At 32.3% G+C, this 15,085-nt stretch overlaps 1 protein-coding gene across 1 annotated transcript; it reads right to left on the reverse strand.

The window, feature by feature from the left end:
• Positions 1–3,457: 3,457 nt before the first annotated feature.
• On the reverse strand, positions 3,458–14,173 carry LOC127698283 (arylacetamide deacetylase-like). Its single transcript, XM_052201675.1, has 7 exons — positions 14,045–14,173; positions 10,265–10,437; positions 9,103–9,216; positions 8,744–8,861; positions 8,032–8,095; positions 7,631–7,752; positions 3,458–4,197 (listed from the first exon to the last, which is right to left on the reverse strand). Exons 2-7 carry the CDS (start codon positions 10,394–10,396, stop codon positions 3,539–3,541), a joined length of 1,209 nt encoding a protein of 402 aa, XP_052057635.1. The 5' UTR covers positions 10,397–10,437; positions 14,045–14,173; the 3' UTR covers positions 3,458–3,538.
• Between the last annotated feature and the right edge of the window lie 912 nt (positions 14,174–15,085).

Below are 15,085 nucleotides of genomic sequence, written 5' to 3' on the forward strand. Positions count from 1 at the left end.
TAAAACATGATACTTATGACTACAGCAACACATATTAGAGAGATTTGGGAACAAGGTTAAATTCGCCTGCCTGTTATAAAAGAAGAAAACACTGCCTTGAAAGCAAAGATACAAAACATAACTTCAGATCTGTTTTAAAACGACAGCAGATGTATCTATATGTTACTAGGACTTGATCAAGACTTTTTCATTGTAATTCCAATCTAAATTTGTCACTAAGAAATAAAAGAAGTCACTGCAGGCCAAATAGCAACGAGTTTGCTAAATAATAATGAACTTGTTGGAAAAAACAAGTTCATTTTCTTCTTGGAAAATTGAATTCCTGCCAAAATAAAAGTGATTAGATCTTGTATTGAAACGACAGACCTCATATATATATAGCATTTTCGAATAAAAGTATAATCACTGGACTCAAGGTTATCTTTACTGTTTTTTTTTATTATAATACTACAAGATATTTACTTTCCGTGAGATTCCAATGATATGAAAAATTATTAAGACCATCGCAGTCCATCAGTAGTATAGTGTTTGGCTATTCTTTCATTGCAACAACTTTATTTTGTATTTAAATCAAATTTGGATATAAGTAGCATCTTATTTAGAATATTTATGATTTTAATCTGGTATCGTGCATAAAAATTGGCGGAAGATACCAAGTGAATATTAAAACTCATAATACGAAGAAACACTGACATGGCAAAAAAAAAAAGAAAACGAAAACCACCCCCCACCCCCGAAAGTAGTCGAAAAGAAAACAAGTCCACAACACACTTAATAGAAAACTTCAAACTTAAATAACACGACCCCCACTAAACAGGTGGTAATATCTGGTGCTCCTGAAGGTTAACCAGATAATGCTTCAGTAGGGACATTCTATTCATGATAAGTACAAATTTGGTGAAAAGCCAAAGGCTCATTCGATTATGTCACAATCGAAGAAAAGAGGATGGAAAGGTGTTTACGATAATTAGTCAATGCTATTCATTTTAGATATCCCATTGAACCTCCCTCAACCAACTGTACATTTGACATTATGTAGTATCAAGTATCAAAATGAGGACGGCCAATATTTCATTAGGTGGTTCAAAATACAAAAATCCAAATTAAAAAATGACGTGGTAGCGTTTTAGATAAGGTTATATCCAATATGGATATAAACAAGAGGCTCATAAGAGCCTAAATCGCTCACCTGGTTAACATTTGAAAATTAATTTTACCTTTATTGCAATCAGTTATGTTTGCTTATTTGTAGATCTTATTTAGAGGCACTTTTGTAGATCTTGTTCTGATGATCCTTTTAACTGATTACAGTTTCTACCTAGATGTGTATATTATAGTTTTAAAGATAATTATCAAAGTATATAGTAAGTAAAACAATCAACATTTAAGGGCAATAACTCCTATAAGGAGTCATCAAATGGTTTCAGTCATAACATTTTTTTGAAGATCTTACGTTATAAAAATTTAAAAGTTAGCTTGGATAGAGAATTTTATTTAGCTTCCAATGACTTTTCTATACGAAAAGTCTTCACTAAGATGTTTCTCTCCATCTGTTATGTTTTCAAGATATAAAGACAATTAATGCATTTTTCCCTTATGTTCTATTTTTAACCAAGGCGGCCTTCTTTGTTATGTTACATCCTTGGCTTTCAAATATTCATCTTTGAGCGTCCCTGATGAAGGTAAATCCAGAAAAGCGCTTCGGACGAATGAAATTTATAACGTGTTGCTTAAATTTTTTACAGCACTGGGTCGATACCGCTGCTGGTGGACTATCAGTCCCCGGGGTATCGTCAGCTCAGTAGTCAGTACTTCGGTACTGACATGTTTTATAACAAACCTTTCTAAAATTGTCCGTTTATAAATTTTGAAATTATCAGGAAACTAAGGTTTCAATTCCCTCAAGCAAAGTTGACCTTAGATGGATTTGGCTATTTTTCTCAGGTCCTATTGGTTATATAGCTCTTCAATTGTTTCTGTTTTTATACATCCTTGGCTTTCAAATATTCGGCTTAGAGCGTTCCTGATGAAAGTAAATCCAGAAAAGTGCTTCGGACGCATGAAATTTATAACGTGTTGTTTTCATTTTTTGACAGAAATAAAAACACAAGCTTTATACTAAATTCCCTCAGAATCGTTCATATCAAGTTTGGATGAATTTATATAATTAGTATTGTAGTTTCAGAAGAGAAGATTTTTGAAAAGTTTATGAAGACGATGACGACGGACGACAGGTAATGGCAATAGCTCACATGGCCTTCAGAGCTATTATACGTCAACGAGGTAACAACCTAACGAACAAAATAATCAAAAGACATTTAGAGGGCAACATACAATCTTCCACATTAGACTGGTTTCTTCTTTACAATATGTCAAGCTCTGAACCGGTCTTGTATTCTTTCCGGTGTTAGATTCTTGTGGACTCGAATGGCCTTCGGTCATCTATTGGTTCTAAATCGACCGGAAGCTTTATTCTCAGGGCGATAGTTAAGATAAGAATGACGGGCAGCAGATACTTACCATTTTGACACAACTAATATCATAGAATTTGGTTTTTATGACCTTTCCATTAATTATCGTGTTTACATCTGTCCGTAGAAATCAGGAAGCTATATTGACATTCTTCGTTCCAATTTGTTACAGGCGGTTTTCTACTGTTAGACCCAAACGAACGGATAGTATTTTGACTTAACATTTTCAGTAAACAAGGACATACAAAAATGATTTGATAAAGCAAAACGTAGAAGAGTAACTATATTGCATCATGCCTAGTTGTGTGTTAATACACATTTGTTGTACATCATACTCGATGTTGAACTCTTCGCAATCCATTCTTTACTTTCAGACTAACGAATGACTATGTTTGACATATATACAAATATGACCGTATCAATGATATATCAATGATATATCATGGTATATCATTGATGATGATATATCATTGATGCGCCATTTTCTGTAAATAAACTGAATAAAATAATTGTTATATATATTTTACAGATATATATTTTTAACCCGAGATATAGATGTCCGCTGTCAGATTTGGCACATCTTTTTTCTCTTATTCGGGGTTTTTCAATTCTCTCAAACTTCGCAATTGTTTTGGCCTTCAGACTGTTAATATTCGCGCCACTGAAAAACATTAAGGGAAACAAACGCGCTTTTGACGTACTGAATTATAAGTGTGGTAACAGTGAAAATGTGTTTGACGCTATCTTTATTTTCTATTTTGAAAACAAATCTTAATTATTTTTCTTCTAATGTCATTAAAACTTTTCTGGTACCGTTGACTGTACGGTGTCACCATTCTTTTAATTTCATGTATCACCATTCTTTAAATATTGTCTTTTTAATATACCAGAACCTGGAACTTTTTCCCTGATAATACTTTTATGTATATATATGTTAGTATTTCTTTTCGGTTTAAGGAAACTAAATGCTGATAAGAAGAAGGATATAAAAAGAATATCGGCAAAGCCTTTATTAACAAAGGACAATAAGAATAATAACAGTAGTACAAATGCGAATGTATCAACAATCACTTTGTGATTTCCTGGATGTAGCAAGCAATTCTGTCTACAGAACTCTTGTATACTTTGTAATATGGGTAAATAAGCACTCCGTGTTCTGAGCCAGGCAGGTGTAAATGTTTGATTGAATGATTGATAGCCTTCATCCGTTCATTTAATATTAAACCTTCATCTCTTAGTCCATCGTATTCACAGGTTATTAAGAACGTATTTGGTAATTTTCCAAGTTGTGCGTCAGTTGCCATCAAAGGAGCAAAATACGGATTGAAGATTATTTCTGAAATTTGATTGGCTAAATCAGTATTATCGGTCTCTGTATCGTCGTTTGGTTCCATTTGATATCTGCCTTGTAAACATTTTGGGTCAACTCTGCTTCTGTATTTCTTCTTCATTGCTACTGTAACGTGCGTATTATTGGAAAATGCCATAAAGTTGTCATAATTTCCAAATGCATAAAGGTTATTAAACAGTATCATAGCATTACGTGTTAATCCACAATGTGTATTTCTATCAATATTATTTTCCCTAAAAGATGGAAGATTAAAGTCTAGTGCTTGTAAGCAGGGATATATTAAAACCTGGTAAGCCAATTTTGGAATATCTAAAGTTGGTTCGATAGCTAATTTCAATGCAACTGCCATCGTAAGATTCCCTCCAGCACTATCACCTGCAAATAAGAAAGGAAACAATATTAATATCTTAAAACAAAGGTCGGGTTGTTGTATGGATAAGTGTTTGATATTGCAAGAATTCTACTTCATGCTAATTCAATTCCAAAGATGTTACTGTGCTTATTCAGTGGGCTTTGGGGTATCACAATATCAATGACTAAAACAGTTTACCAAATTGCAGTTTGAATTCTTCTCCCACGAACTGATCAACTGGTAAAATATTTTAACAAATTGTTTAAGTGAATGGTTGTTAGTATGGATGAGTGCTGTGGAATGAAAAGTAATACTTACCATCCAGCTCCAGTTAGTTGATGTGTTGATCAAGAATTTCAAACAAAATAATGACTTACTATAATATGAGTCACTGATTAAGAAGGTCTAACTTTGACATGAAAACTTCTATCATAAATAGATTTTATAAATAAATAGTTAAAGACATTGTTTTATAGGTCAATAATTTATAGCTCTGTTTTCCAACAGCAAGTGAGTGCTTAATTGTTCTTTTGATATATTTTTTCTAAAGCAATTACTTATCTGCTATTATTAAAGGAAAATAATTTACATTACTGTAAAATCAGCAACATTTTCTTCTGTCTGACAAATATCGACTTCCTTCATTTTATAAGTAATTTGTTTGTGACATTATTTCTATCATAACTATTATACTCTGTTCTGAAAAGAACACTGAAATTAATTTTTAAGATAATTAAAATTTTGAAAAAACTGTTAAAAATATATTATGGAACACATTCAAAGTTCTATAAATCATACAGATTCCTCTGTAAATTAAGAAGGTATCACCAGCCCAGTTGTCAGCTATTCTGTATTGACATGAATTTTCATTGATGTGGTAAAATTATGGATTAACTGTTTTGCAAAAATTTGAATTTTTAAAAGTACTATTATAATTTTCTACCACCGAGGATTAGATAACTTATAAGCAGTATTTGGCAAAACCTTGCGTAATTTTGTGTCCGCAATGCTCTTCAACTTCGTACTAATTCGGCATTTCAATTTTTAGCTTACCTGGCCCAACGGGCCAAGTGAGCTTTTCTCATCACTTGGCGTTCGTCGTCCGTTCACTTTTAGAAAAATCTTCTCCTCCGAAACTACTGGGCAAAATTTAACCAAACTTGGCCACAATCATCATTAGGGTATCTAGTTTAAAAAATGTATCCAATGACCCCGCTTGCCACCCAACATGGCCGACATGGCTAAAAAAGAACAAAAGGGGTAAAATGCAGTGCTTGGCTTATTTCTCTAAAACTAAAGCATTTAGAGCAGATCTGACAAAAAATCTGGTACAAATGTTTATCAGGTTAAGATCTTTCTGCCCTGAATTTTTCAGACGAATCAGACAACCCGTTGTTGGGTTGCTGCCCCTGAATTGGTTATTTTAAGGAAATTTTGCAGTTTTTGCTTATTATCTAAAATATTATTATAGATAGAGATAAACTGTAAACATCAATAATGTTCAGCAAAGTACGATCTACAAATAAGTCAATTGACCAAAATTGTCAACTGACCCCTTAAGGAGTTATTGCTCTTTATAGTCAATTTTTAACAATTTGTTTTGTAAACTTTTGTAATCTTTTACAAAAATCTTCTCCACTTAATCTACTAGTACTGGGCCAAATAGAATTAAACTTGGCCACAATTTTCAATAGGGTATCTTGATTGAAAAATGTATCCGATGACTCTGCCATCATACCAACATGGCCGCTATGGCTAAAAATAGAACATAGTGATTTACTATAGAAGTCTAAGGGAACATTGTAAAAAATACAATTTCAAATGGTCACAACTTGAAAACTAATTTAGATAATGATAAGGGGTCTTCAGTAACTATTATAAGACTAGTTACTATTGGGATGACCTGCTTTTAATTTAACCACTGGGCCAAATTAAACCAAACTTGGCCTCAATCATTATTAGGGTATCTAATACTATTTATTATGATTTAAACCTTATTTTACATGATTTCAAAAATCACAGTAGATAAAGGTGAGCGACACAGGCTCTTGAGAGCCTCTAAGTTTTATTCAAGTCGTATTGATGATCTTTTGTAGGCAAAATCATAAGCCTGGTTAAATTTTTAAAATACAATAGCTCAATAAAAAATTATTTCCCTTTAATGTCAGCAGATCAGTAATTCTTATAGAAAATATTATCCAAATCACAATTACACAATAACTTCCTCTTCGAAAACAAAGCTATAAAATATTGACCTACAAAACAATCAAAAGAACAATTAAGCACTCACTTGCTGTTGGAAAACAGAGCTATAAATTATTGACCTATAAAACAATGTCTTTAACTATTTATTTATAAAATCTATTTATGATAGAAGTTTTCATGTCAAAGTTAGACTTTCTAAATCAGTGACTCATATTATAGTAAGTCATTATTTTGTTAAAAATTCTTGATCAACACATCAACTAACTGGAGCTGGATGGTAAGCATTAACTTTTATTTCACAGCACTCACTTCATACTAACAACCTTTCATATAAGCAATTAGTTAAAATATTTTACCAGTTGATCAGTTTGTTGGAGAAGAATTCAAACTGCCATTTGGTAAACTGTTTTAGCCATTGCTATTGTGATACCCCAAAGCCCACTGAATAAGCACAGTAAGACTAAGCGCACGTATAGAGTACACAATATTACACCTAGCATATCACTATCATACCAGTTTATTTCTCAGTGGTTTTATTTACATATGCGTAAATTGCGAGTCAGTTTTTTTTACAGTATTTTCCCCCATATCACTATATTTGTTTGTCTTGTTGACGTTCGTTATTCAAGTAGGACTTGCTGAATAACTCGATATTGCTTTTCGATCATTTGTTTTGTCTTGATCACTGTTGTAAATATATTGAAGGACATTGTGAATAAAATCCCGCTACTACTTGATCGGTTTTTAGTTGTTTGGTGATGTTTGCAGTTTCAGAAGGACATTGCGAATAAGTGAAAAGAATTTGATGCTATTTATTTTCTTTTGTATCTTCGTTTTGCCTCTGTTTTGGGATGTCAAAAGCAGATGTATTATAAGAGTCACACTATTTCATGATAATCGGAATTCTATCTGCTTACATCTACTGACATTTTTCCAGAAACTTACTTTAAATTTTCGGGTTTCGACCATGATAAGGGAAGAAAGTCATCATGTAATGTGTCCACATCGATCACGACCTCTAGAGACGGATAAGAACGTACCCACTCCCCCAAAAACATAGACAAGGTGCACATTTCGAATAATGTTTCAAAACGTCTGTCTTCGACGAGTACACAGTATACACGACTCTTGGCGGAAGTTCAAGGTCGTTTATTTTTTAATGAAAGAGTATTTAGTAGAAGAAAACGTTCAAGTTGTCAGAATTCGGTTGATACAATTTATTTAAAGTTTGAATATAGTCCTACATTTTACCTGCAATTCCAACTTTATCAGGATTTACATTATATTTCCGTGCATTTGTAAGAAAATATTTTGTAGCATTTAAGCAATCTTCAAAAGGTACAGGAAATGTGTTTTCTGGAGCCAGTCTATACCTGAAAAAGTACTAAAAAGATGGAAAAGTTCTAAAAATTAACATTTGAGAAGTATCCTATTTAGTCCTGACAATGGCAATTCAAGACTATGATGATATAATGATATATTCTTATTACGATGAAGAATTGGTGTTTTTCGGTATGCTATCTCATACTTTCGTTTAGTTTCATCGATATATATTTTGTTCAAATCTTCTTGTTAAAGACACTTCAAGTACTTTACATTTCATCTTTCAAAGAATCTATTATTTTTAATTATTATAAAATGCATGTACTTACTCAATAGATACCACAACCGCATTTACCTTTTTACTCAAAAGTTTGGTGAAATAAGAATATGTTTCTGAAATGAAAATGACATGAACGGTCAAGTTACCTCCCCTCACTAGAATGTTCTGTAAATATTTTCCAAGTGGTTCGATATCGAACTAACTAAATGGTCAATTGATCGATCAAATAAAAGTTAAAAAAAAGACCATTCGAAATTCAATATCTTCTTTTGAAGATTGAAAAGGTGGAATATTAGAGCAAGACAAAATGATTGCCAATTTTTTTTATGTTTATTGATCTTAAAAGAATCAATTGTCGATCTACTGTTTTGTGTTTTATGGACTGTTGTTTATCTTGTATTTTGTTCATGGTGCTCTATGTCTTATATCTTATGTCCCTTAATTTTTGTTTTTACTTGTCTGTCACTTGAACTAAGTCTTGATGTGATAGGTACACGAATGGGGGTTTGGCAGTGTTTGAAACCCCTCCATTATCGGAAATACTCTTTTAAAATACAATTTGTTTTCTCAGACTTACCCCTAAACTCCATTCCTTTAAAAAGTGGTATTAACTTTTGCCCTTACAAAAAAAGCCGAAATCTTTTCTAAAAATAAGGCACTGTAAATGCAGTTTTTCATAAGAACTAGTAATGTATAATATTTAGTTTATAACTTAATTTTCAATTTTTTTTTACCAAAAATCTTTTATAGGAAGAACATACTTGTATTAAAAATATACCAGCCACCTCCATGAATATACACAATACCAGGAACCAGGCCATTTGTGCTTGTGGGTTTGAATATTCTGACCAAGATACCATCAAAGTTAGCTTCTTCTTCCTTTAGAAAAGAAATAACGTTATCATTTAATAAAATGATTTAAAGACTTTTTGACATTCCAGAGAGGTGAATTTTCTTGATGTGATCTTCAGGTCATAAATCACAAAAAAAAATAAAATAAAATAATATCCTACTGTATTTCAGGCCATTTTTTACAGATACTGCTCCACATGTGGCACCCTTCGTGTTGCTCATATAAGTACAAACCTGATGATAAGTCTAACTCGATTGCGTTACATACCTCTATCCCTTGAATTTTTGGCTGGAAGTAAACAAAGAAGGATATCAAGCGATGAAATGACTTCCTCATAACGTCATGGATTTTTTTCTTTGTGAGAAGAGCACAAATCACTACCTGTAAACAAAACAATATATATAAACAAGGATCTGACCCCTTCTTCTTAATGTTAGTTACGTTCAAAAATGTAAACATAAGGGCATAATATATCGTTAAATTTGATTTGGTTGACCGTTATGGAATAACCGTTTCACAGATGATATCGGATATGTTCCTTATTTCTTAACTACAATACCCTTCCATTTTCACGAATGTGACCTACCAAATTAGACTATTTACCGGATTTGTAATAACATAAGCAACACGACGGGTGCCACATGTGGAGCAGGATCTGCTTACCCTTCCAGAGCACCTGAGATCACCCCCAGTTTATGGTGGGGTTCGTGTTGCTTAGTCTTTAGTTTTCTATGTTGTGTCATCTGTACTATTATTTGTCTGTTTGTCTATTTATTTTGGCCATGGCGTTGTTTTCGATTTATGAGTTTGACTGTCCCTCTGGTATCTTTCGTCCCTCTGGTGAAAGGCTAAATGTATAGTACCATCATGGCGTATTTATTGCTTCTTAATTGGTTGATAAGTTTGATAAATCATTTGTTTTGCCAAACTTTTTAAAATACTTTAAACACTCTAAAAAAGCAATAATGTATGGAATTTGAAATGAAATGTTTTCGTTTGATTTTTCCGTTCTTAAACTATTGAGATTAAAATAACGCGTTATCAATGGAAAATAGTTTTGTCTATTCAAAATAAATTATATAAGCCATGGTTTTAATGGCCTTAGCCAAAACTTTTTATTTTGTTCAATGCTCTTCAACTAGAAATAGATTAAGCCTTCCAATCGTTTATATTCAAGCTCTGCTGATGGGCCATTTGTTGACGAAACGCGCGTTTGGTGTCCTTAATGGTAAGCCTGTTATCCCTAAAGAGTTTCTTTTAATAACAGTGTGTTTAAATTCAGAAAAACTTTATTTAAAAGTATCGTATCTATAAATTCTTAATGCAGTCTTTCATACATGTTGACTGGAACATACAATGTTCTGTATATTTAGGTATGGTTAACTAAAGTTTCATCATTTCATTTGTGTATGATGATCACAAGACTTACTAAATCGCCCTGGATTTTCATTACAATAGATGTAAAATACAGTTTCCATGGTTCGGTTGCTTCCCTTGGTATTGGTATATAAAGATAATACAGCAACAGAAAACTTATAACAGCAGTTATCCAGCCGATCATTTTCCGTAGTTTTAAGGTCTGACTCTTGAATCACAAAACAACTGAAAAATAGAACAAATGTTCTGTATACGTAGTGAATGCATGAAGTTATGGATAGTTTATTAAATATTTAATACATACTGAGGATTATTGAAACTTTTTAAATAAGCAGGTATAACGTCGTTAACGACGAATTGATTGTTAGTGACAAATGTTTTCAGCATGCTCAGGATTATCATACATTATTTATAGAACTTTTAAGTTTTTAAACGTGAATTGACCGGTGGATGGACTGTTTTGTATGGTAATCTTAGCTTTATAACAGGTCACAACGGACATTTCCAGAGAAATAACACTCAGATTTTTAATTTTATGTCCCACAACGGAATATTAACTGGATCTATTTTCGTTTCAATATAAAAATAAGAAGATGTGGTATGAAACCTGGGGATTTTAGTTCGATGGTTGCCTTCCTGTTCCTTCTTTGGTTTTCAAATATTATCATGTTTATGTTAAATCAAAGGTATAAAAATAAGAAGATGTGTTATAATTCCAATGAGACAACTCTCCATCAGAAACCAAATGACATAGAAGTTAACAACTATCGGTCACCGTGCGGCATTCAACAATGAGCCAAACCCATACCGCATAGTCAGCTATAAAAGGCCCCTAAAGGAAAATGTAAAACAATTCAAACGAGAATACTAACGGCCTTATTTATGTACAAGATAATGAACGAAAAACAAATATGATATACAGCCACAACAACTGAATAACAGGCTCCTGACTTGGGACAGGCACATACAAAATGTGGCGGGGTTAAATTAATTTGAAGGTGCGCCACCCCCCACCCTAACCTGGGACAGTGGTGTAACAGTACAACACAAGAACAAACTATAAAAATCAGTTGAAAAGGGTTTAAATCATCAGATCGATACAAAGCAGAAATACATCTAACAAAAAAACACAGAGTGGACGTGACAGGGTATTTATACATCCCCACAACAAAAAGACCTTAAGTTCAAAACTGAGAGTACTCGCAGTTACTGACTGCTAGTTCAAAGCCAATAACGATTAATAACAATAACAAACAATGACTTTATAAAGCACGAATATTCAGATTTATCTTTTAACTGAATCTTACATAAAAAAAATCTGAGATATGGTTTGAAGCATTTTATTTAGCTGACAACCTTTATCTTTGTATGATAATGGCGCATTTTGTTTTAGTTTCTTCCAAATTTTGCCTTTAAGAAGTATGCGGGTAATGGTTGCTTTACATTTGTGTTGAAAATTCTTCTAGGCTATCTCCCCTTAATATTTCTACGAAATTTAAGCCACCATTTTCTTCGGAAAATGTTTGTACTAAGTCAGTTGTTTTTCACTCGTTCCGTTGATTGACGACGTTTGATTTTGTCAGTTTTTATGGACTTTCCCTTTTTGAGTTTACCTTAGAGTTCGGTATTTTTGTTGTACTTCTTTAATTCAGATCTTCATTTGGCTTAATATCTGTTAAAGTCAAGTTATTTCTTTTTAAATACGACCACTCCAAATTAACCGGAATTAGACAAGTTTTCCTCTAAAGTGCGAGCAAAATCAATCATCCGTAGCATAGATAATTCCAGTGCAGTAAACGGGAATTTATTTTCTTTTCAGACGAGTATTTCCGAGGCGTATGAATTTTTGACGCTAAAAATTATTGTTGTAAATAGGTAGTTAAATTATAATCACTTTCGTACTGTGTAAATCAAATTTTTCATCGATATGAAGATTGTTCAATTTGGCAATTTGTATTGGTAATCAAAACTACATATTTTGTATAAGAAGCATGGCTATATAACCGTAATCGGACAATTTGTGTTTTCCTAATATGTTTGGAGCCTTAGTCTTAGGACTATACTTTGTGTGTTCAAATTATTGAAAGAAAAAATGAGAATGCCTTTAATATGCAATTTAAAATTTTCTAGAGAGGTCCTACACCTTAATTTTGCTTGGAATTGATAAAAGACGCAGGTTTCCCTGATCGCCCACGAAACAGTGTTTTGTGTGTTTCGGATATTGTTATTTGTAATATGATGGAAAAAAGAAATCTGTACATATGTAATGTCGTTATTTCAGTATATTGTTTCTAAACTGTAGCTCGGAAAAGAATACATGCTGCGAGCTAGTCAACAAACGTAAGTTTGCCAGCAGTGGCATCGACCCAGTGGTTGTAACCAGCAGTGGCCTCGACCCAGTGGTTATAAATAAACTCACCATACGTGTTAATTTAGGTACATAAGTATATATATCACGGTAGGTATGTGTCCGGCGCAGATCGTGTTTTTTCGAGTGAATCGGTCCACTTTTTTTCGAGTGTAGATCGTTTTTTTTCGAGTGATAAAACATGCGATCAGGTCAATTAACTGCTATTTCGCAATTATAAAAGTTTTATTCATGACTGTCCTTCTTTTTGAAAATATACAAGTTTTGAGCACAAAAGACACACAATTTCGTTGTATTTTACTTAAAATTCCGTGTTTTTGCATTCTCCGTGTTTTTTAGAGAGCACCATTAAAACGTTCGGGTTTTTTAACAAATGGTCCGGGTTTTTTGAAGAAAATGTGAATAAGAAATAAGACCTTCTTGACCTTAAAAACTGACTTTTTCTAGTTTATAACTGTTATTAAGTGAAGGACAATATTATATATTCCCAATAATTCACAAAAAAAAATATTACAATGTTGATAAAATTTAACCTTTTTCAATATAATGATAACTTTCTGTTCTGAAACATTTTACCATAACCTAGCAGTATTACGATATACAAAAAATCAATGGGCCGGTTTTAAAACGGTCTAAAGAACCGAGTACAGGGACTCATATTTTTTTTCACAGCCAAATTTCATTGCATGCTTCCTTTGTTTTTACAGTCAATAATATTTTAGGATTGATATACATTACGGTAACGAAAAAACATAGGAGCAAGAAAACTCAGAGAAAGGAGTAAACAATCAGAAAAAAAAAATCAATATAAACCCAAATAATCTATTTAAAGAGGACCCCCTCCCCCTTAAATAAAAATTAATAAATAACAATAACATTTGAATTGAATGGAATATCTAATAAAAAATGAAAACAACACTTTTTAATTTTATGCTATATGACCAAAAGGACCTAAAAAATAGCGAAATCCATCTAAGGTTAACTTTGTCTGATGGAGTTGAAACCTTAGTCTCTTTATAATTTTCAAATTTATAAACAAACAATCCTAAATGATTCATTGTTGGTTGCTTAACGTCCAGAGGCAAATGTGTCGTGCATGTTCAGGACGAAAACAAATTAACCATAAATCCAATAAGTAGGTCCTGTAACAGAGGACGTTCAGGATAAATGTCGGGCAATTTAGACTGCCACTGAAAATGAGAGAATATTGGATATGGACAGAAATTTGCCTTGCAACAGGCCACCTACAGACCCTTCACCTTAGAGAGAGGTAAATAATTAAAGAAAGGTTTGTTATAAATCATGTCAATACCGAAGTACTGACTACTGAGCTGATGAAAATATCGGGGATTTGTCCAATGTATTCAATAATCAACGAAATAAATAATCTGTAAGCTTCAATACGATCCTTTTGAAATAATAATAAATTAAAAAAGAATAAATGTGTATATAATATGCGTTCACCTCACAAATATACATTGTCAATTTTTTAGCTATGCTGGTGCTTTATTACTGTGTGACCAAACATAACATACACTTGATCAGACTCCTCTTCACAGTTGCAATTGAACATTGTTCTTGATTTCCATTTCTAGAACGATAACACATTACTTCTTATGAAGCAAGAATCTTGCAATCTAATTGGTTAAATACCTGGGCGTAAATAACACTCCACCCTAGTTCACTAGGGAATATAAAAAAATATGCCAAAATTTCCCAAAATAAAATGTTTGCCAAAATTATGAAAATTGAAATTTTTGAAAAAATAAATAATAATAAAAAATAAAATTTTAGATTAGGGAAAAATAAAATTTTGAAATTGTTTGCCCCCCAAAAAAAAATCCAAGTGAAGAATAAAAAATTCCTCCAATATTCACCAAATAATATTTTTTTTTAAATTTTCCACAAATAAAAAAAAAAAACTGAATAGATAATATTTGAATAGGGTGTATATTTTTTCAACACCGGTGTAAAATTCTGTAAAATTACACCAAGATGGCATATATTTCCATCAAGACAAATAGTAAATGAAACATAAAGGATGTATTTTCTGTAAAAAAACCACATTTACCCGCTTTACACATTATGTGTACGTACGTCTCAGTCCAACATTTGTGAGCTCACATAACGATTGTTTACATCACTAAATATTTACTGTATGAAATCCATATCGGTACACTAACATGAAGATTTCTGAATGCAAATAATGGATGACTTTTTATGAAATGAACGTGTTAATACAGCATCATCAAACTGGTTTAATGCATTGTTTCTTGCTTTGAAAAGTACTTTATTTGAACCTTTTCATTGTTTTTAAATGTAAATGCACTAATATAATTACATTTTAAATCAAAGAAATTTGGTTTTTCACTCGATAAAATAAGGACATACTCGAAAAAACCGACTGCTCTCGAAAAAACACGGACATGTAAAAATGAATTACTCTCCAAAATGTCCTTTTCAATGCAAAGAGAAGAATTTTTGTAAAGTGTCTGTATATTTAAA

The sequence above is a fragment of the Mytilus californianus genome, unplaced genomic scaffold, assembly GCF_021869535.1.
Source record: "Mytilus californianus isolate M0D057914Y unplaced genomic scaffold, xbMytCali1.0.p SCAF_4, whole genome shotgun sequence".
In the NCBI taxonomy this organism is placed as follows: domain Eukaryota; kingdom Metazoa; phylum Mollusca; class Bivalvia; order Mytilida; family Mytilidae; genus Mytilus; species Mytilus californianus.

Coding starts and splice junctions, on each gene's coding strand:
- LOC127698283 (XM_052201675.1), bottom strand. CDS start 10,396: ATGATCGGCTGGATAACTGCTGTTATAAGTTTTCTGTTGCTGTATTAT. Junction 8,862..9,102: donor CAAAAATTCAAGGGATAGAG/GTATGTAACGCA, acceptor TCTTTTCTAAAG/GAAGAAGAAGCTAACTTTGA. Junction 4,198..7,630: donor TGATAAAGTTGGAATTGCAG/GTAAAATGTAGG, acceptor TCTTATTTGCAG/GTGATAGTGCTGGAGGGAAT.